General features: G+C 36.5%; 1 protein-coding gene across 5 annotated transcripts; it reads right to left on the reverse strand.

Moving 5' to 3' along the window:
* Nucleotides 1-1,210: 1,210 nt before the first annotated feature.
* LOC127950955 (casein kinase I-like) lies at nucleotides 1,211-21,555 on the reverse strand. Of its 5 annotated transcripts, none has more exons than XM_052548419.1 (12): nucleotides 21,342-21,555; nucleotides 17,142-17,875; nucleotides 14,142-14,211; nucleotides 10,061-10,209; nucleotides 9,734-9,968; nucleotides 9,300-9,385; nucleotides 6,450-6,534; nucleotides 6,218-6,363; nucleotides 6,046-6,129; nucleotides 4,977-5,078; nucleotides 4,229-4,335; nucleotides 1,211-2,513 (listed from the first exon to the last, which is right to left on the reverse strand). In XM_052548419.1, the coding sequence occupies exons 2-12, from the start codon at nucleotides 17,376-17,378 to the stop codon at nucleotides 2,459-2,461; spliced, it is 1,356 nt and encodes a 451-aa protein (XP_052404379.1). In that variant the 5' UTR covers nucleotides 17,379-17,875; nucleotides 21,342-21,555; the 3' UTR covers nucleotides 1,211-2,458. The 5 variants fall into 5 exon arrangements, with proteins under 5 accessions (XP_052404379.1, XP_052404377.1, XP_052404378.1 ...); XM_052548417.1 differs by having other exon boundaries at nucleotides 6,218-6,366; XM_052548418.1 differs by lacking the exon at nucleotides 21,342-21,555 and adding an exon at nucleotides 21,183-21,323 and having other exon boundaries at nucleotides 6,218-6,366.
* Between the last annotated feature and the right edge of the window lie 637 nt (nucleotides 21,556-22,192).

Genomic DNA, 22,192 nt, shown 5'->3' on the forward strand with positions numbered 1-22,192 from the left:
TAATCCTGTGTGCACTCATGATTCAGACAACTAATTTTAGTTGATCTAAATTATTTTATTTTTAAGGAAATCTGGCAACACTGCATCAATTCACTTACGAAAAGAAAGTTTTACCACAAATAAAACCAAAAAAACCCCCCAAAAAACATGGTTACTATAGTTAAACCAAGGTGACCACGGATTTGCCACATTAACCACAGTTTAACCATGGTATGTTGTAAAACTGTGGCTATACAAATGGTAATTAACACAAAATTTACTTCTTGCCACTCAGCAACACTAAAATCAATGCATATTTAGTTCGTTTAAATGTCACAAATCAGTTTAACCCAAAAATAAAAATTATGTCATCATTTACTCACCTTCAAGTTATTGCAAATCTGTATGATTTTTCCATGGGAATGGGAACCAAAGCTGTTTGGTTACCAACATTCTTTAAAATATCTATTTTGCTGTCCACAGAAGATAATCCACACATAATTGGAATGACATGAGGGGGAGCAAAAATGACAGAATTCTAATTTTTGGGTGAACTATCGCTTTAATTCATCCCCTCAATTACTGTTTTTATTTGTAGATATATTTTTAAAAAAGTCACAGTTTTGAAAAACCTGAATGTATGAGGCAGCCCGATGCGTAAATTCTAGACCCTTGTAGTCATGTAAATTAATAAAATCACACAACTTCAGACATTTTTATAAAGAATATGTATTTTCTAGTTATTTCAAGCTCTAAAATATTTGATCAGTAAGAAAAAGCAAAACAAAAAAAAAATTCCGTGTCCAATAAATCACGAATAAATGGTTGAGAACCACTGCTCTTTACTATATCTAAAAACAGTCCATTCATGTTTCTTGACTTTGATATTAAAATGTTAATGATTGAAAAAAAAATCACAGAAAGTCATAATTGGTTGGCTCTGCTGTACCTAAGTGGGGGGAAAAAAGTCATTTGAAAGTGTAGTGTAAATGTCCTACTGTAACACTGTACAATAAACTACAAGGGTGTGAACACCTACTTTCATGTGCAATAAAAGTTAAGGCTCAAGCCCTGTAGCTCCAGATGTGTTCTATGGCGCCGCAGCCTGGTGATTCCCTGCTACTGCCTCTGTATGGTAACAAGACATTGGCTTTTGCTGAAATAACCGCAATAAATAACCTCAACCAGAAACTCAAAACAGTGATTGTGCACAGAAACAACATGTAACAGCTTATGAGGCATAGAAGAAAAGCAACATTTAATAGGTATGTAAATCAATACACATCCTCATTCTGATAGGCAATCTCTGTTACTGCGTATAAACCCACAGACTCGCATCTTCTTGGAGCTTTGCTATGATGCACTTTACAACAGTGAAAAAGAAATCTGAGAAATGCCAACAGGCTCCATTAGACTGGCATCAAGCGCACTGTAGAGAACAAACAATCTGAGAGGGCCATGGACACCTCACCTGGATAGGAATCGTAGAGAGGGACACATTAGTGTTAAACGTTTTACTTGGAAAGGCACAAACTATGGTTCCCAGGTAACTTAATCTAATGCGAAATACAAAAAATGCACAATTTGGACTGAGAGGATCACTTTTGTCCCTTTGGGAGAGACCAGCCTGCTGTATAAATGATCCCAAGTCTGCCTTATAATCATTTCCTGTTTCCTATTCATTTCAATGCCAGAAATGTGAAACGGTTTGCCTTTTTCCTCCAAAAGTGCAATTCACAGAGGAGAGATCCAATGCATTTCTCTCCATTTCCCACAGTACCTGAGACCAGCCACTGTGCTACAACATCATCATCATCATCATCCACGTCGACAATGACAGGAAAAAAAGAGGAAGTAAAAAAGCAAAAGAAGAGAAAATAAAGAAACGGTAAGAGCGGTTAAAAAATGTTCACACATTCTACAACATGAGTAAAACTGGGAGAGCAGATCTTCAAAATCAACATTTTAAATTACAAAAACAAAAAGGAACAACAGAATTTACAAAGGCTGTCTGAATCTGGTGTACTTTTCTCCATACGTCAGTCAGCAGTCTCTCCCCACTTACTTTGATCCCATATAAAAGAAAAACACCATGGAGCACATCACTCACTCATCCAGCCAGTGTCAAAGTGAACGGATTTCTGTGTGTAAGTCTGGTTGCCTTTTAGTTCTCAAATGCATGTCATCTAAAATACAAGTACAGTCCATCTGGGTTTAAGTCACATAACATATATCATCTTATTTCTGACCACTGAGGTCTCTTCTGGTGTCCCACATTGTACAAATATATTTATTTGTTCCACTGAATTGTTTCCTTACGAAGAGTGTCAGAGCCTAGGTGTGTCCTCTGAGCAGATGCCAAAAGTGAGGCAGTGAGTTTCTGTTCTGAGACGGAGCTCCACGTCTCAGCTCAAGTCATTTGCTTTTCTTTTTTACTTGAAACGCACCGATGATCTTAACGTTTCAAAGATGTTCCTCCTCACTTGTGCCGCTGGAGCGCTTTCCTCTTCCTCCTCTTGAAAAAACAACAGCACCTGAAAAGAGCGAAAGAGTTGAAGACTGTTTTGCAATCTCCTCCCTTCATTCTCAGACTTGTCAAACACAATCTAAATAAGGCAGTTGAAAGCAAATTTTAAAAACCCAGTAGAACAAAAAAAGGCCCAGATGTCTCAATGTTAACATGGGATTAGACTGTACAGTTGTGCACAACTATATGTAACTGATGCTTATGTAACCAAAACGATGCTATAACAATATTTTGAAGCATTTAAGACCCATGGCATCTACAGTTTGCACATGATCCAGCATTCTTTTCTTATTTACCATCAATTTTATTTTGTTTTCATTTTAGTAATTTTATGTACTTATTTCTTTAGTTTTTTTGGTAGCACTTTACAGTGCGTCATTTTGTTAACATTAATGTATTAACCAGGGCTGGGCGATTTTTCCAATTTATCTATTAATTCAAATGTAATGTTTTGCCATGATTTTTAACTTTTTTTTTTATAACTTGAATTGCGATTTTGAATAGAAAGATTACCAAATGTTAGAATTAAGACGCTTTCACAAAATGGCAATGATAACAGTAAAGAGAAAAGAATGATTTAACTGCATGTCGGTGCACGTGATTTAACCGCTCGTGTGATGCGCTCTGTTAAGGACCATAATTAGAATATTTGGCTAGGTGCCATTCACACAGAATATGCATTTGTGTTGACAAAAATGTGTCACAAGCAGTGGAATCGGAAAAAATTAAAGGAGATGGAGTTTAACTTCTTTTAACTTGAGCGCCGCATTTTAGAATGCCATTTCATGCATTAGACGTAGCAAAAAAAAAGTGTTAATAAGGAAAAAAGTTATTTGAATCATGTTTTAGTTACATTTTCAAGTTGAAGTTAAACGTTCTGAAATATTTTTTTTCATAATTTTGCCATATAACCCAGCTCTAGTATTACCCAAGATAAACAGACAATGAACAATACATTTATTACGTTTATTAATCTTTGTTAATGTTTGTAATGCACACACATACATCACCTATTGTTTACAATGATGCCGTGCGCGCTCAAGGCAGTTGGTGTATTAGAGGTAAAAATTATATAAATACTGTTCGGTTATTCACACAAACCTTTTAGTTTCGTTAGGACATCGTGTCGTCACGAGCCGCAGGGTTTAATTTGGATTTGTCTGTGCAGGTTTCTTTTACTCTCATAGATTTTGTTACCATTGCAATGCATTATAAGACTGACAGACTGCAACAGTTGGAGTTAAAAATCATCATATGTGTTCTACTGAAGAAACAAAGTCACCTACATCTCGGATGCCCTGGGGGTAAGCAGATAAACATCAAATTTTCATTTTTGGGTGAACTATCCCTTTAAGCTTATTGTAATTCAGTTAGTTGCCAAGGAAACATTAAAATTATTTAAAACCTTTTTAAATATTTATATTTCAATAAAAAAAAAAGTTGCAGTTAACAAAAACACTGATTTAATATAAGAATTAATAAACTGATCATTGACTCCTAGCAATGAAACCAAAACCTATATTTTTCTTCGACTGTACACTGCACCCTTAGTGGGTGGTGGGCAAATCATTGCAGGTTTTTTTTTTTTTTTTATTGAATACACTAAAAATAGGCAAAGAAAACTGCAGAGTGTGGAATGCCATGCAAATAATTAAAAAGAAAACATTTGTGGGGGAAATTTGGGCATTAATGTTTTTTTTTTTTTTTTTTTATTGGACTTACTTTGTATCATCGGCCACCTCTACCTCAGCTGGGGCAGTTATGGGAGCGTTGGAGTGTCCCGCCGTGGGATCATCTGTATTCACTTCTCCATTGGTTGAGCTCATAACCTGAACATTAATTTAAGGCAGCAGGCAATGAGTTTTTAATACAGATCAGCAAAGCTGAATAACAACACAAAATCACGGAACACACTGGAATCTATTGGAATACTTCATATTTTACAGTTCACGTAACATGGGTTGAGGCTTAGTAACCTATTAAGGATGCTTTTTTTAAATAATTAAACTGATTAAACTGTTTAAAAATCAGGTTGCTTAGCACCAACCAGGGAAGGTTAAGAAGAATGTAAGGAAATGTAATATGAAAGAACAATGCTTGCTTAGATATGGAAATACTCTAACACAGAAAATGAGTTTAGTTAGAAATCTTGGGACTTATATATTTCAAATGAAAAATGTACACCTTGCATATCTAGAAGTTCACAAACAAATATCCATTTGTCTTGCTTAGCAACTTGTATTCAATACAAGCAGTATTTTCACACTGAAGTCACCAGATCCCAAGCCTAACCAACCAAAGCGTGCAAGTGATGTGTGATTTGATTAGACAAAATGACCATTTAAGTGTTCACAGTTGGAAAATGGATAGAGGTGTCTTGAGTGAAGGGATAAAAGGAACAGAAAGACAAGAACATAGAAAGAAAGAGATCAAAACCAAAGGCATGCAGTACTGCGCAAACACCCAGTACCTGGACAGAGCCCCCCAGCCTATCGACCGTGAGGTGCGACCCCAGGAGCTCCCTGTTGGTCACGGGAGTGGGCTGGGACTCACTTCCTTTAGGTTCTGGAGACTGGCATGACAGCGATGGTGGGGAAGGGGGTGAGGGTGGCAAAAGGGCAAAAGAGATGATTTTGAAAAGAGGTAAGGGTGTAAAGAAAAGAACAGAACGAGTTTAAAGAGGAACGCCTTCCATGCACAAGCAGACTACTCTAGCTAACAGGACAGAGGTGGAAATAAGGTGTGAGTGGAAAAAACAAGAGAGCACGCGACATGCAGAGATGGCGAGGGAAGCTAAGCTCTTATCTTTCAAAAACAGCTCTAGCCAATCATATCAAACTTAGAATGTAGCCGACTTCATTTATCAGAGGGACTGTGACCAAGACATGGAAATACCACCGTCTAAAAGAATGACAAGCTTTAGAGGAAATGACATCTTCAGACTAGCAAAAACTACTTGTTTTGTTTTGAGATTGTTGATGAGTGAAACAAACATTACTGTTGACATGGTTTAATGAGATAACATTATTAAAAAAATTACACTGCATAAAGCAATGTTTTTCCAAAAATAACCAAATAAAATAAAAAAAGGGAAGCTGGTACTTAAAAGTAATAACTGTGGCCCATTCTTACTCTTCTACATTAAAAATGATTTGACTGTGAAACAAAGTGAAATGTCAAATATAATAAATATAATAAAGAAATCAGTAATAAAAGGTAAACAGAGTAAAACAAAAATACAAATGTGCAGTTCACATATGATTCAATTATAAAATAAAAATTATGCAAAATAGAAAATGGTTAAATTGATAGTTTTAAATATGGATATTCATCAGTTTGAACAATATTGTTTCATTTATTTAAAAAAATGTGAATAAATAATTATTATTAAATAAATAATTCCTTCGTTTTATTTTCCAAGTGGCAGTCAAAGCAATCGAACCAAATCAACTTAACAGTTGACCATAAACTATGAAATTGCACAAAAAGTAATGTGTGTAATTTACAAAAGCATTAGTGTACAGTGACTTTTCTCCCACCTGGTTTTTGGTCTGTGGTTGTGCTTTGTCTCTGCTGCTGGGTTGCAGAGGTGTGTCACTAGGCATGGGTCCTATTGGAGTCGGCTGTGTAGACACATAGGAAACTCAACATCCATGTACCTGGTTATATCATATACAAGTAGTTTATGATATGGCATCCAATTAGACTCACCAGCGGCTTGCCGACCCAGTCATATTCATAGTCGAAGACATAGCCATTTTTGTCAAAGAGGTCTGTAAAGAGTTTTCTCAAGTAGTCATAATCGGGTTTTTCAAAAAAATCCAGTCTCCGCACATAGCGCAGGTAGGTGGCCATTTCTTCTGTGAAAAGATGTCAAAGTTAAGGCAATGCACTGGAGATGAAAACACAAGATATGTGGCCATTTTAAAAAGAATCGGCTTACCAGGGAAACTCTCACAGAGCACTTCTATCGGGGTTGCCCTTTTGGTATCTCCAATTTTCTGATAGCGCTCCTTCAGTGTATCAGCCTTAATGAATGAAACGGCACACATTTGTTCAGTAAATTGCTATCTTTTATACTATTAGCATTAGCACATACTATGTACTTACTATAGTAATTGCAATAACTGGGTAATAAATAGGTACTACCCCTGAACCTAACATTAAACCCATGTAGTTACCATGTAGTACACTGAAAGAACTATGCAACAAAAATTTTGATTTAATTTTGTCAATAAAATGAAAACAAGTTCAATAAATGTTTGGTTTTTAATATACAAATATCCATCATTTACTACAGATTTACTGTAATAACACTAACTGCACTATGGGTTGTAGCAGAAATGTGGGATATTCATATAAAATGTTATATTATTAATAAACGTATTAAATGAGTAATAGAATATAATTACAGTATTTTCTGTGAATAACCTACAGTTTGTGCATTTATACTAAATGTATTTAGACTACAGTTTTTCATATAAATATTTAGAAACCATATACAGTGGGGAAAATGTGCATTTGATCCCCTGCTGATTTTGTAAATTTGCCCACTTACAAAGAAATGTAATTTGTATAGTAGGTTTATTTTAACGTATAGCTACAGAATACCAACCAAAACATCCAGAAAAAAAACATTTAAATGTTAGAAATGTATTTGCATTTCAGTGAGTGAAATTAGTATTTGACCCCCAAGCAAAACACGACTTATTACTTGGTGCAGAAACCCTTATTGGCCAATACAGAGGTTTTTTGTAGTTGGTCACCAGATCTGCAAACATCTCTGGAGGGATTTGGTCCACTCCTCTTTAGAGATTCTCTCTAAATCCTTAAAGTTACTTGACTGTCGTTCGCCAACTAGAAGTTTCAGCTCCCTCCACAGATTTTATATAGGATTGAGGTCTGGAGACTGGCTAGGCCATGACCTTTATGTGCTTCTTCTTGAGCCACTCCTTTGTTGTCTTGGCAGTATGTTTTGGGTCATTGTCAAATGGAAGACCCCTCCATGACCCATCTTCTGTGTTCTGGCTGAGGAAAGGAGGTTCTCGTCCAAGATTTTACAGTACATGGCCCTGTCCATTTGCCCCTCAATGCGGTGAAGTCATCCTTTATCCTTAGCAGAAAACGGCCCCAAAGCATAATGTTTCCACCTCTCTGCTTGACTTTAGGGATGATGTTCTTGTGGTCATAGTCAGCATTTCTCTCCCACCGAACACAGCGAGTTGAGTTAATGCCAAAGAGCTCAATTTTGGTCTTATCTGACTACAGCACTTTCATCCAAGCCTTCTCTGAATCATTTAGATGTTCACTGGCAAACTTTAAATGAGCCTGTACATGTGCCTTCTTGAGGAGGGGGACCTTGCAGGCACTGCAGGATTTCAGTCCATGTTACCAATGGTTTCCTTGGTGACTTTGGTCACAATTGCCTTAAGATCATTAACAAGCTCCTCCCGTGTAGTTGGGGGCTGATCCCTAACCTTTCTCATGATCTCCCTTATCCCATGAGACAAGATCTTGCATCTCCAAACCGAGGCCGACTGATGGTTGTTTTGTATTTCTTCCATTTCCAAATAATAGCACCAACAGTTGTCTTGTAGCCCTTTCCAGACTTGTGCAGATCTACACTCTTGCCTCTGACATCCTTTGACAGCACTTTGGTATTACCCATGGTGGTGGGAGAGGTTGGAATGGAAGATACAGATTGTGTGGACAGGTGTCTTTTATACACCTATTGAGCTGACATTAGGAGTAACTTCTTAAAGTGACCCTAATCTATGTTCCACATGGGCACATAACCAATCTGTTAGGGGCTGATAAGGGAACAAATACTTATTTCATTCATTGAAATGCAAATAAATTTCTAACCTTTATATAATCGTTTTTTTCTTTATTTTTCTTTGGTTGATATCCTTAAACCTACCATAAAACTTACAGACCCTTCATTTCTTTGTATGTGGGCAGAGCATCAAATAAATATTTTCCCCACTGTATTTACATTTTTAGCATAGTATTGAGGTGCTATATGTTTGGTTTTAACGGGTTAAGATCTAAATGTATGCTACAATGGAAGATTGAATTTTTTTTATGAAACTCAAACAGTCTACATAATTATACTTAATTTTGACACGTAGTCTGCTTTGTTGTACTGTGACACTTTTGATTATGAAAATTGCGTCATGAACAAAGATTTCTACGTGACACAATTTTCGTCATCAAAAGTATACCTTGGGATTTAAGTGGAAAGACTGGAAAACTTAATTTAAAGTGAGCATTTCAAGCCAACAGGACATTTTAGAGCTGACACCTCCATGAAATTTACTTTAGTATTAATAAGACTACTTTAGAATTAATGACTACTTTTTCATTTTTTATTCTTCCTTGATATTTCCATTATAGTGGGTACCCTGTAATAAACTGGATTATGATTAGTATGTGTCATTTAACAGGACATTTCCTCCTATAAACCAGAAAAAGCTGTAAACAAACATTTTAAAGATGTTTTTTTAGTCTTCTAAATAGGTCAGCTTATCAAGGTATAGCTAATGGTTATTCTGCTGACTTTCCATGATAGTGACAGATAGTGGGGCTCAACACTGTTTCAGACCTCAGCTGAGTGAGATAAGACTCTAAAACCTGAAAGATAGCATCAAAACAGAGAATGAGACATTTGAATGGAGGGGAAACTCTAGCCATAGATTTTGATTTGACCTTATTTGGAGTCTCAATGTTTATTTGCAGAACTGACAATCTCCCATATATACACATGAAGGCAGCAAATCATCTACAACAATACCTTTAATCCTTGCCAGGGCAGACTGCCACGTAGAAAGTACATAAACATATGACCCAGCGCCTCCAAGTCGTCCCGCCTGCTTTGCTCTGCAACATAAAAAGATATGCAAAAAAAAAAAAAAAATGAAACCACTAGCTACACTACAATCGGTCTTCAGTCAGTCACGGATCTTAATTCACTGCACAAAATGATTGAATGCATTTAGAATAAAAAATTAAGACCAGTGCAAAATCCTAAGCCAAAAAGAGCACCAGCATCTCACTAATGCATGATTAAATCGAAGTTCTGTGGCTGAGCATGTAGAGATTTGTGTCACTAACAGCTAAGCTAGGTTTTAAGGTGTACTTTAGTCTTTATCCCCCATGAAATTCTAATAACCCTTCCTAAGCCCTAACAGAGCGAATCTTTCCACACTTTCTGTGTGTGGTTCTTACCCTTCCCCAGGTGTGTGTTGATGCTCATGTAGCGAGCTGTCCCTGTTAAGCTCTTGTGCTCCCTGTAAGGGATGTGTTTTTTGGTCTCAGGGTCGATATATTCTTTGGCAAGCCCAAAGTCGATGATGTGGATTGTATGTTGCCTCTTGGTCCCTGGCCGACCCACCAAAAAATTCTCTGGCTTAACGTCCCTGTAGATCAGACTTCTTGTGTGCACAAACTCCATCCGAGTGATCTGTGAAAGATGTAGACTATATGTTGAAACCAATATTTTTTTTATATATATCTTAGTATGAATGCGAGATATGAATGAGAGATCACACTGACCAGCTGAATTGCGATCATCAGGACTGTCTTGAGGGAAAAGGTTCTGTCGCAGAGGTCAAACAAGTCCTCCAGACTGGGGCCCAGCAGCTCCAGCACCATGGCATTGTATTTCCCACAAGGCCCAAAGTAGTACACCTGAGGAACACCCTCTGAACACAAAGGGAATATATGCAGTTAGAAAACAGATCCACAGAGTTCTGAACTAGAAGTACAAACTGGCAATTTAGCACAGCATTAACTAAAACTAGATTACATAAAAAGATTACAAAGAAAACGAACAATCATCTTTTGTTACGTGATGTTTGGCATTCTTAGATGTTTTAGGAGTAATTATCAGGTCATATGAGGTAGCCATCAATCTATTTTAAGATTCTTGATATAAATCTTGATATAAGCTAATTTTTTTATATGGTAGTTATTGGGCTGGGAAATCTATTAAGGCACATATGAACATTGTGAATACTTTGAGTTTCTTTCACAATAGTTTAATGAAAACGTTTGTGTTTCAGGACTACAGCATGACAGTGGCTACCTTTACCTTTACATGCAACCAAGTAATCTGTTTGTAATCTGATTGACTGCTCAATTGGACTGAAAAGCCTTAATGTAAACACCTTATTTGATCAGATTGAGCTTGATCGGAATGAAATTTCAATCTGATTGAAGGGGGTGGTTTATTACTCTTCTAATACGATTGAGAGTGCATGTAAACACTTGGTCGGATTGAACCACAAAACTGAAAGTTCTGCACATGTGCAATGATGCAAAAATAACGTAAACAGTAAAATCTCCAGTGTTGAAATCCCAGTGTTAAGGACTTTTAGAGTAAAGAGTTAAAGTTGTGGTGTTGAATTTCAAACAATTAACACTAGCTGGTGTTATTAGTCACATCCAGGACATTTTCTTGTTTGTGAGCCTGACCTGTCTTAAATATTTTTAAAGACGCCATTTTCTTTGCTCGCGATGCAAAGTGCATAAGGAAGTAAAACAGCGAAATAAAGTGTTAAGTCTTACTTACAAAATATGTTTTGTTATATCATATCGTTTTATAACGATATTTATGTGCTGTATGCGCCAAAACGTTTCCTCAGAGACATTTTCTTTCACTTGCAATGCAGAACCGACGAGGACTTTTTTTCCAGAATGGGAAAATACGAAAGTGTTTTTATCTCATTTAAAATATGTATTTTATAACACCACATTGATTTAGGGTGATATTTATGTGGTGTACACTCCTAAACCTTTTCTCAGAGCGATATTTCCTTTCACCAGCGATGCGAAGTAGACAGGGAAGTTAAGGAAAACACAAAAAGTAACAGTTAAGTGTTTTACTTCATTTACGGTATGTATTTTATAAGATAATATTTACTATATGACGATATTTATTTGATATCTATCTGCTGTACACTCTTAAACTTTTTCACAGAGATATTTTCTTTCGTGATGCTCTGGAGCAGATGGGGAAATTGGTCTTAACAAGAAAAAACACCAAAAGTAAGCATTTTATTTATTTTACGATATGTGTATTATTAAATAATATCACTTTATGGCGATAGTTATATGCTGTGCGTGCCAAAACTATCCGAAACTTTTTTTACAGGTGAAATCTAATTTTGAAGGGAAATGCCAGAAGTGTTTTTAACGTTACCTCATTTATAATACAGTATGTAACAGGTCATAATGTCAAATCAAACCACTGTAAAACTACTCAAATATAAATTACAATAAGTAAATTGTTCTTGTTTGTTTTATGACCAATTTTTGTGATTTCAATAACCATGAACTGAGTTTATGTTGTGGTGTCCTTATATTGGATTTAAGTGCAGTTTTCCTTGAATTAATTTGAAAATAACACCTTTCCGTTAACTCAAACTCTCTATACTGAGTGAGTCACATTCTTCATCATTCAAAGTGATTTTGTACCCCACAAGTCTTGAAATATGGCACATGAGTTCCAGTTAACTACTTTAGACACTTTATCATGATATTATCATTAAGCATTACATTATGTTTTGTATTTAGCAAAAGGACGTTGTAAGGGTTTGATATTACAATTTTAAGGAAACTTTTTTTTTATATTGTTACAGATGGTTCATGCTTGCTTAACAGAAAAATCAAAAGGAGATGATGTGCTTGAAGAGTATGAAGCCACCAATACATGAGTAAAGCCACAATTGCATATTTTAAGATTATCATGTTTGTCATGTTTATTTTTTCTACAATAATAATAATAAAGAGTCTGATCTCTTTCTTAAAAAAAAAAAAAAAAAAATTTTTTTATATATATATATACGTTTGGACCGTCAATTATTTATGTGCCGTCCCATTTATGTGCATTCATTTTAATAGGAGTCATCCAACCTCAACACAGGGAGATCAGTATGCACTTGGATTTGTGACTTTGTCTCTGTCGTTAAAAGACCCATTTTATAGTAAGACTGACTTTCTTTTTACAAGATACATTTACAGTGAATTAAATTATTTTCCTTAAAGGGATGGTTCACCCAAAAATTCAAGTTAAAGGGTTCGTTCATCCAAAAATTAAAATTTGCCTGTGATTTATCACCCTTAAGGCAACCTAGGTGTATATGACTTTCTTCTTTCAGATGAATCCAATCTGAGTTTTATAAAAAATTATTCTGGCACTTCCGAGATTTATAATGGCAGTGGGTGGGAGTTTCTGTTCAACAGGCCAAAAGAAGTACAATAAAATGTATCCATCCCTAATGACATGACGTGACATACAGCCAAGTATGGTGTCCCATACTCAGAATTCGTGCTCTGCATTTAACCCATCCAAAGTGCACACACACAGCAGTGAACACACACCCGGTGCAGTGGGAAGCCATTTACGCTGCGGTGCCTGGGGAGCAATTGGGGGGTGCGAACCGTTTAAAAAATTCAGTTCGATTTGGTGAACTGAATGATTCGTTCGCGAACTGGATATCCAGACTGCTTTGTTTTGAACTCTCTCACACAACAGACACGGAAGAGAAGACAATGCTGAAAAGTCGTTGTTTTTGCTATTTTTGGACCAAAATGTATTTTCGATGCTTCAAAAAATACGGCCGAAGTGTATTTGGCCTTTATCAGTGGCGCACGAGATGCAATGACAATGTAAGTGTTCCACAAGATGCAGCGCTGTTGCGTTGTTCTTTCAAAATATTTCGGAAAAAGACAACATAAATGTGGAGAAGATCTTGTTTTCATCAAAACTGAAACAAAGCCGTTCACACAGAATGCATATTTCGCACATTTTCTAGTGGGGCATCTTCTATAACCAAATTCAAATTTAGTTTTTCAGCCATTTTGAGAGCCCAAGTGCATACCAGTTTACATTTAATAAAGGTTGACTAGACTACACTGTAATTCAAATAGTTGAATTTGCCAGGTGAATACAACATTTATGACAGGTTTTTATGAAAGTGTTGGTCAGTTTGTCTGCTTGACAACCCCATTTTACGCTGCAACTATAAAACTGAAGTGAGATAAACAAACTGAAAAAAATCTTTTTTAGTTAAAACAGATGTTACCAAAGTTTTCATTTGGGGGCATTATTTAAAGCTCAAGGTAATAAATTGCAATATATTGCAGAATATTGCAATATATTTAAAAATCGCATTAATATAGTATCGTAACACAAGTATCAGGATAATATTGTTTTGTGGGGCCTCGGGTGATTCCCACCCCTAATTTGTAAGTTTTTACACACACAAGCAATTTTTAACCATTCTAGCAAGAAAGGTGAAAGGAAACTAATTTTGTTTTCCGATTGTTGAGATAAGCTATAGGTTAAACATTTCACATCTTTGAAGTTAGTTAGTTTTTCCTGTTTTGCGTGTCTTATCAAAAGTTGTCTGAAAAGAACAGCTTGTGCAGATTAAGCTCGTCATCTGTGCTGAAAAGAGGATGTGGACAGGATGGGGCTAAAAGCAACTCACAATTGTAAATATAATGGGGACAACATAAGCTGTACAACAAAGAAAATGGCCCCAAACTGTGGTGTGAATATGGGTGCTAAACAGAAAGTGTGTGGTGGATAACAAGAGAAAAATAGACAGAGGTACAGCTTACTGCTTACCTGAGTTCCCCAACTGTTTATAAAACCTGTATTCGAGATGGAGCTGGGGTGCTCTGGATTTGATTGGCTCCTATGAAAGAGCAAAAGTAACAATTACTTAGTCTTAAGTAGTAATAGAAAGACAGTTATTAATGTTGCTTCGGCATTAAAGCAGTAAATTATAGACGGATAGCTGACGTGGTGGAACTAATTCGATGTATATTTTGTTGTGAATCTTTATATTTAAGCAAATATTATATCAAGGCAAAGAAAACTAATGTGACTTCTATCATTAGGATTTTGCTAGGCATGGAAGACTCAGGTTATGCCATCACTAAGCAATCAATATGAGGTGGTACATTTAGCTGAATGGCAGTTTTTACATAATGTAAGTGAGAGAATGTGTGCGTGTGTGTTCAGTTAAGTGCAGGATCCAGGGTTGAGTCATCTGTGGCACCAGCAGCTCTGAACATGCGGAGGGAAGCGCTACTAAGCAGGAGGCAGAATTAAAAACAAACAGATTGCATGAAGGCCACAGGATGTATTAAATACCCAGCAGTAGAGAGTACTCTTTTTTTTATCATGTGTTTCAAGCAGAGTTTTCACTAATAAATAGTTAAATCAGAGCAAAATCATTTAGTACCAGTAATTGGGTAAACCAGCCTAAATGCAGCTTCTTCAGAGAGGATATTTGTCTTGTTTAACACCACTAGGCAGACATGTACCTCAATCTTCATAACATAGCAGAATGAAGAGCTGTAGCTTGTAGCATCCCTATAAAGCTGTTTTCATCAGACCCATAAATCACTTGCTTCAGTCTTATCACCAAACGTAAGTGTGATTAAGGATCTCATTAAAGGATTAAATGAAGGATTTGTTAAGGTGAGACTAAGGAGCTAAATGACATAAAAGGGACATTTCTTACAAAGCAGAACAGTTGGTAACATGGAAATTAAAAAGGTAATGAGACTTCTGTAATGTGGTGAGAATTCGGGTATTCAAAGAATAAATCTTACACAATGAAAATTGAGGCTGGCGTTGCTCACGAACAATGTGGGTGGCTTCTAAAAAGTCCCTAGATGATATTCTAAACACTAGATCAGCTTTCCCTGTGTATTTTAAATATACAGGATTTAAACTTTTAAATCCAATTAAAATATTAGTATGAAGAAAAAGCTTTAAAATTGTTTTTGCATGGCCTGCACAGCAACTAACCAGAAAAAAAAGACCAATCAAAAATAAAAAAACGAAATGAAATAAGTTTGGGATCTGTAAGATTTTATCAAAATCTCATACGCTTACCAAGGCTACATTTAATAAAAATAATTAATTTATTTTAACACATAATTTATATATTTTTATACATTTTGTTGTTATTGTGAGTGCACACAAATAAACATAGCATCTTTACATATTCTAAAGATTTATTTTTCTTATCTGTATGACCAAAAATTACATACAGTAGTTTAAGAACAAGTGTCCACACTGGCGCCTGGATGATTAATCAAAGTAATCAAAACCGAAATTCAGAAACTAACCGACGTAATTTTCCCATGTCAGTTATTTGTTTTTTTTATCCTGTTAATACTTCCCCCTTAAAAGCATACTACCGCGTGTGTAGCCACATGACTCTGCCCCGTCCAGTCACTGGCATAAAAGCAAAACACGGAGGTGAACGCCGGTTCAACATAGTGATGGTGCGCAAGCAGTGAGCCTTGCGTCTTCACTAAACTTTGTCAGTTGTATTTGTTTTATGGTTTGGAGATTCAAGGCATTAGATGGTCGGATGGGTATTATTATATCGAGCTACAATGTTCGCGCTAGGGCTGACAAAAATTACATAATGCAGACGGTGCGCGGATGCGGATGGTCAAATTATACTGTGGCTTTTATCAATGGCGAATGAGATGCGATGACAATATAAGTGTCATTGCATTATAATGTTTTTGTCTAATTATACAGTTGAAGCAAGTAGATGCAGCGCTGCTGCGATGTTCAACCAAAATATTGCAGAAAGAGAGAATGTGGAGAAGATCTTGTTTATGTCAAAGTTGAGGTAAGCATGGCCTAGTGGTTAGAGAATGGGCTTACCACAGGGTTGTGGGTTTGAGTCTTGGGCTGGCAATACCATGACTTAGGTGGCCTTGAGCAAGGCACCGAAAAGCTTTTCTTCACCCTAACTAAAATTATGCATTTTAAATTAGAATATTTTGACAGCCCTAGTTCGGGCAGCTGCATTGTGGCACGAACACTCATATAAACAGTAGCTGTGAAGATCACGGGCAAATAGGAACGCAGAAACTAATTGTCAGCGCTGTCCTGTGATTTATCACTAAAGTAGCTTAGAATCTCAAAACTAATTATAGCATACTTTTCTACTTTTGAAGGAACTAGGCTATTTACAACCCACAGCTTCACAATAATATAGAGACAGTATAATCAATTCACACACGCAATCACTCGTACTGGTACTGTGCTAATTTATCTTTATCTGATCTTTATTTATCTCTTACATCGAGCAATAAATAATCTGTAAGAAATGTTACGAACATAGATAAAATAACTCCTGATAGTGAGCTATGATGTCAGATCGCTCTTTCAATAGGAAAAAATATCTCGTCTTTAATAGTCAATCATATTTACAGTACAAATCTTGTCAGTGAACTATGAAGGCAAAAAAACAAAACATAAACAAAATATTCGTTCATTAATCATAGTAGAGGTAAAATGTTCAATTAATCGAGGTTTTAATTTTAGGCCATAATCGTCCAGCTCTACTACATTACCACATACACCAGTGGTTAAAGATTTGTAAGTCACAGGCTTCGCCTGTGTATTTTTTAATTTTTCCTGTGACTAAGAAAGTTTTCTGTGACCAACGGTTAGTCGACTATTAGGGGGCAGCCCTAACTGCGTGTTTATTTTCTTATGCAACCATTTAACAGCACACACACTACAGGCAGCTGCTGAAGTTCAGTAACAATTAACTGCTAATATCAAGTGGTGTTGTGGGAAACTTACCAGTTTAATGGCCACATATTCATTGGTGTAAAGATTTTTCCCGAGTCGAAGCTCGCCGAAGTTCCCGCAGCCGATCTTCTTTCCCACTCGGAAGTTAGGTCCAACCATAAGTACCCCAGGGTTGGTCCCAGAGTTCCGGCCGCCCCCATGCCCTGTCCTGCTCCCACCAGTCTTAGACATTCTCTTTCCTTCCTCCGCCTCTCCTTTTCCTCCTCCTCCTCTCTTATCAAAATCCATAAGCTTGTGATACCCCGGCCTCTCCACGATTACTCCACTGCCATAAAATCACAGAGCCACCAAAACAACTAACAACAGGGGCACGGGGAATGGGATGGAGGAGAGGAATTTAGAGAAAGAGAGTGGAGGGAATGGTTTATCCACAATACAGCTCTACACATGTGGTTTAAACTAGAAATTAAACTGCTTTTATAGATGGGGAAGGTACAGCAGACAATCCAAGGGTGATATGATTCAGCGCAAAGACATCATAAGGAATATTCTTTAAATCCAACCATAGAGAAGCACATTCCTTGGAAGAAGGACAGATGCACACATCCCTAGCTGGTAAAAGTGAAGTGGTCTCTGGCACTGGTTTCCATCCTTTGCGTCCCCTCCAGGTGGTTTTGCAGAGATGTGTAAGGCATTCCTTGAGGCGAAGTATCAAGGCAGAGCATATCAAAGTTTGTGTCGAGAGGGAACTGGTGGCACATCAGCAGCTTAATACTTTAGAATATCTGGGGCAAAGAAAAGGCACAATTAGCACTAAATAGACTGCTTAAAAGAACAATGAACCTGGCACATGTTCCACTATGCTGGTCAGGAATACACATTGCACTAGGGCTGTGAAGGTGGCAGATGTTTACCACCGTGGTGGTAATGGACCAACTCCTGCCTGTGGCACAGTATTGAGATATAAATATTAGATTGTGGTGGAACGGTTCAACTTTTTCATGGTTCAGATTTAAGATATAGATTTAAGTTGAAAATCCAAGTTGAGAAAAACACTGGAAAATAAATATATTTATTGGATGGCTTGATGGAATGGATAGAATTTCCTTTTAATCCCTGTCCCTGTGTTTGTTTGTGTTTCACTGTGCTGCATTTTAAATGCTGTTGCACTAGTTTGTGTATGTTTGACCTGTGCATTTTGTTAATTTTTTTTACCCTTTAACAAAACTTCTGTATATCTGTTAGAAAAAAAAAGTACTTCTACTTTTTTAATACTTCAGTACAATTTAAAGTTGTACTTTTTGACTTTTACTCAGGTATGTTTTTGGCCAGATACTTGTACTTTTAACGGAGTAAAAATTTCGCTAAGTATCTGTACTTAGATACTTTTCACTCCTCTGCACTTCCATCAGTGAATGTGAAGCCTGCAAAACACTAAATTAAATATCAAAGAAATAATACAGTTAAACAAGAAAGTAGACTAAATAAGAAAGTTAAATTCACCCTGTCTACAGGACACAAGCAGCACGTATGACACAACTTGACAAAATACTAGGCTATACCACCCATTATAACCAGTGATGCTACACTGGATGTGGCATGAAGTCATGACAGATCCCCGGCAGTAAACTGCCTCGTGCTATTTATGAGGTACTGACACGGAGTTCAAATGTCCTGTGTAGACACTAGAAAGACTCAACCTGTTGCAAAGCGGTGTCGTGTCCAGTGTAGACATGCCTCTCTGTTCTGTTCCGTCACCAATCAAGCGGTCGCATGAACTCCTTGTCTTTGAAAAAGGAATCATTCCCACATTTCTTGTTAACATTTACCATTTATTAATGTCTCATATGTTTTTGGCCAGTTTGGCGAAAGCCTCACCAAACCTGAGCAGCCAGGTTTGCGATCAGATCACGGGAACTTAAAGACACTTGTACAAACGCGGAGGGGTGACATGAATGCAGATTTCAGAGCTTCAGATTGGTGATGTAGTATTTGGGTTTTCCAACAAGGTGCATCGCCAACACAAATTGAATTTGCTGAATGCAGAATAAACTGTATTTTACGGGGCTCAAACCTGCCAATCTAAAGGAAATGTTGTATATGGTATTTGATGTCATTTGTGAATAACCATAGACTTATAGTCTAAATAAAGCAATTTGCAACTATTATACTGTTATTACACTTGTATACAAAAATTTGTATTATGCTTGTCATGGAGTGTGTGATGTCATGTGCACGACCGCAGGTGGCAACAGACAACATGGGACATGATTGTCACGGCGACAGTCACAGACCTATATTGCACTATTCATTTAAAGGGACAATTTAGTCAAAAATAAAAATTCTCTCATCATTTAGTCACCCTAATGTTGTTCAAACCCTGTGTGACCTTAGTTCTTCGGTCGAACACAAATAAATATTTTCAGAAGAATTATTTTCCTGCAGTGACTTCCATTTTATGGACAAGAAAAATCTGAAATTTCACAAAATATCTTATTTTATGTTGTGCAGAAAAAGGTTAGTCCTATATGTAAGGTGGCCAAGGGATGGCAAATTTCCTAACGTTTCTGAAACATTCAAAAAAAATCCCAGAAAGTTTGTGGTAAGACAATGAATTACACTATTTAATACATAAAGGTCCTACTTAAACAAATTGCTTTAATTTAAAGCCTCAATCTCTTGTAAGACCTCAAATAAAACAGAACTCCTACAATAAAAAGTTTAGAAAGAAAACATCAGCGCTGCACCATCACCGTCTCTATGAAACACAATTTAGAGTCGGAATGTTTGAGGGACACGAAACCAGAGACCATCTCCCTACAGGAAATGTTATCTAGTGTTTCTAACTTCCAGCTCTAAAAATACATCCCTCAGGAGCTTGAGATGAGGCCTGAGGTCGTGTGAAGATGAGCAGGAGTCGTCTTGGACTGAGTGTCTCGGTTACATTATTAGCAGAGAGGCACCTCGGCAGACGTTGCAGATGATGCCGATCATGGTTTTATTTTTCCCAGTGTTACCTTATAACTATATTCTACTGTCATATGGATATTAATCTGACACACTCATCTCTGACCAATAAGAGACTATGTCCTGATTGTACCACTGAAAACCATTTGATAGCATTAATACACGTTCAGCAAAGCTGCTTTGAAAGAATGTGCATTGTGAAATTCACTATACAAAAAAATTAGAAATTAATTTTTAACAACAGATTATGCCCCAGTAATCTTATTCTTAATATTAAAAAAGCACGATTAGAACGACATATAGATAGATAGATGTTACATCTCATGACTGAAAAGAAAGCTGTCTTTACATCAAGCCATTTTGTTATGATGCACAAAATTTGATATCAGTCTAAAAAAACAATGTCTTTAATTTCTGCCACTCCGTTTGAAGCATTCATTCCACTTTCAATCACAAGTTATCAGTTTCTGAAACTACGATTAAATGCTATCAGATATATAAAGTTAACCATTCAGCTCAGACTATAATCTATCGTCTCATGTCGGATCAGGCCTGATCTACATGCATCGACAACAACAAAACTGTTTTACATTGAACACATGTGATTTCAGATCTGCACACTGGCCGTCTCTCTAGATCCAGAAGCCTGAAAAAAATTGCTCTAGAAATGAAACGTACTACACTGTCAAATATTTCTTTGGAAAAGACACTAAGAGGCTAACTTGCGAGAAATAAACTAGACGAATGTGTCTGCTAGCCTAATTCAGCTCGCTACCAAAGTATGAGAAAGAAACTTGAGTTACTAAGATAAACTCCGAACATGTTTTGGTACATCATGTTCTCTATGTAAAAGTACATTATATGAACATAAAGACGGCAAAAAAGTGTCGTTCTTGTGAATTCTCGAGTGCTGAAGAGCTAAAATTGTCAGTTAGCCATTGAGTTGCCAACTAAGCAGCAGAAATGAGTGAACACAGGCTAACGCGCTAACTACGTTAGCCCAAACAAGCTAACGATATGTGGCCTGCGCTTCAGCGAGCCAGCCAGAGTTACTAAATCATTATATCAGCGGGTTATTGGAAATCAAAGACAATTTGTTATTGTGTACGACCACATTATACGTACGTCAAAACAATATATGTTGACAAGCACAGATTTTGTTGCCATCCATTAGCCGGGCAACTCCTTAATCCCGAGCAGTCGAAATTGGTCTAAATTACGCAGACGGAAAATTCCGTATATCGTTCAAGGAGGAAGACGTATCAACAGATTAGACACTTTTACCTAGATCTCTGTATTATAAGTCGATGACAGTTCCCATTTTGTCGGTTTTAATGTCCCTTCCTTGAAGCCATTATCATTTTTTCTCCCTCTTCGCTGATGTCTCTTTAAGCCTCTCCGTACAGCTGGCGCGTTTCCTCCGCTGTCGTCGCTCACATTACTAGTGCTTAAGTTAAAAATCTTGCGTAGAATTGTTTGGAGAATACCAGGTCATAAAATTCCGCGCTCTTAAAAATTAATGCGCAGTTTCATTCAACGTAAAACTACGTGAGAAACTGAACCGGATGACGTAGAAACTGGTGTCGATCGCTTTTACAAAACTGCCAATGTATTACATGTTTATATCTTTTGTATATTGGATAAAATACTGAACACACTTAAACTGTGTTAGTTTGAAGGGGGTTTAAATATTATTTATTTGTTACTTTACTAACGTTCAAAAGTTATCCTTTATTCAGAATGCATTAAATTGATCAAAAGTGAAAGTAAAGCCATTAATTAAACAACGGTTTGTATTTTTGAAATTTTTTGTTGTTATTTAAACATATAAGCATTAAACCAGTTTGTTCAATATATATTTGAATACATTCATTTTAAAAGGTAGAAATATTTTCTAATATAGTCTTTACTATGAATTTTTTTCCAAAAAATAAAGAAAGAATACTGACCCCAAACTTTTGAATGGTAGCATATATTGTTACACAAGATTTCTATTTTGAACAAATGCTGTTCTTTACAATGTTTTATTCATCAAATAATCCTGAAAAAAGTATTACAGTTGCCAAAAAAATCTATAAAAAATTGCAGCATAAGCTGCATCACTATTTCCAACATCGATAATAAATCAGCATAGG

This window comes from Carassius gibelio, chromosome B2 (genome assembly GCF_023724105.1).
Source record: "Carassius gibelio isolate Cgi1373 ecotype wild population from Czech Republic chromosome B2, carGib1.2-hapl.c, whole genome shotgun sequence".
NCBI classification, from domain to species: Eukaryota; Metazoa; Chordata; class Actinopteri; order Cypriniformes; family Cyprinidae; genus Carassius; species Carassius gibelio.

Coding starts and splice junctions, on each gene's coding strand:
- LOC127950955 (XM_052548417.1), bottom strand. CDS start 17,378: ATGGATTTTGATAAGAGAGGAGGAGGAGGAAAAGGAGAGGCGGAGGAA. Junction 14,212..17,141: donor AATATGTGGCCATTAAACTG/GTAAGTTTCCCA, acceptor GCTCTTTCATAG/GAGCCAATCAAATCCAGAGC. Junction 5,079..6,045: donor AACCACAGACCAAAAACCAG/GTGGGAGAAAAG, acceptor CTGTCATGCCAG/TCTCCAGAACCTAAAGGAAG.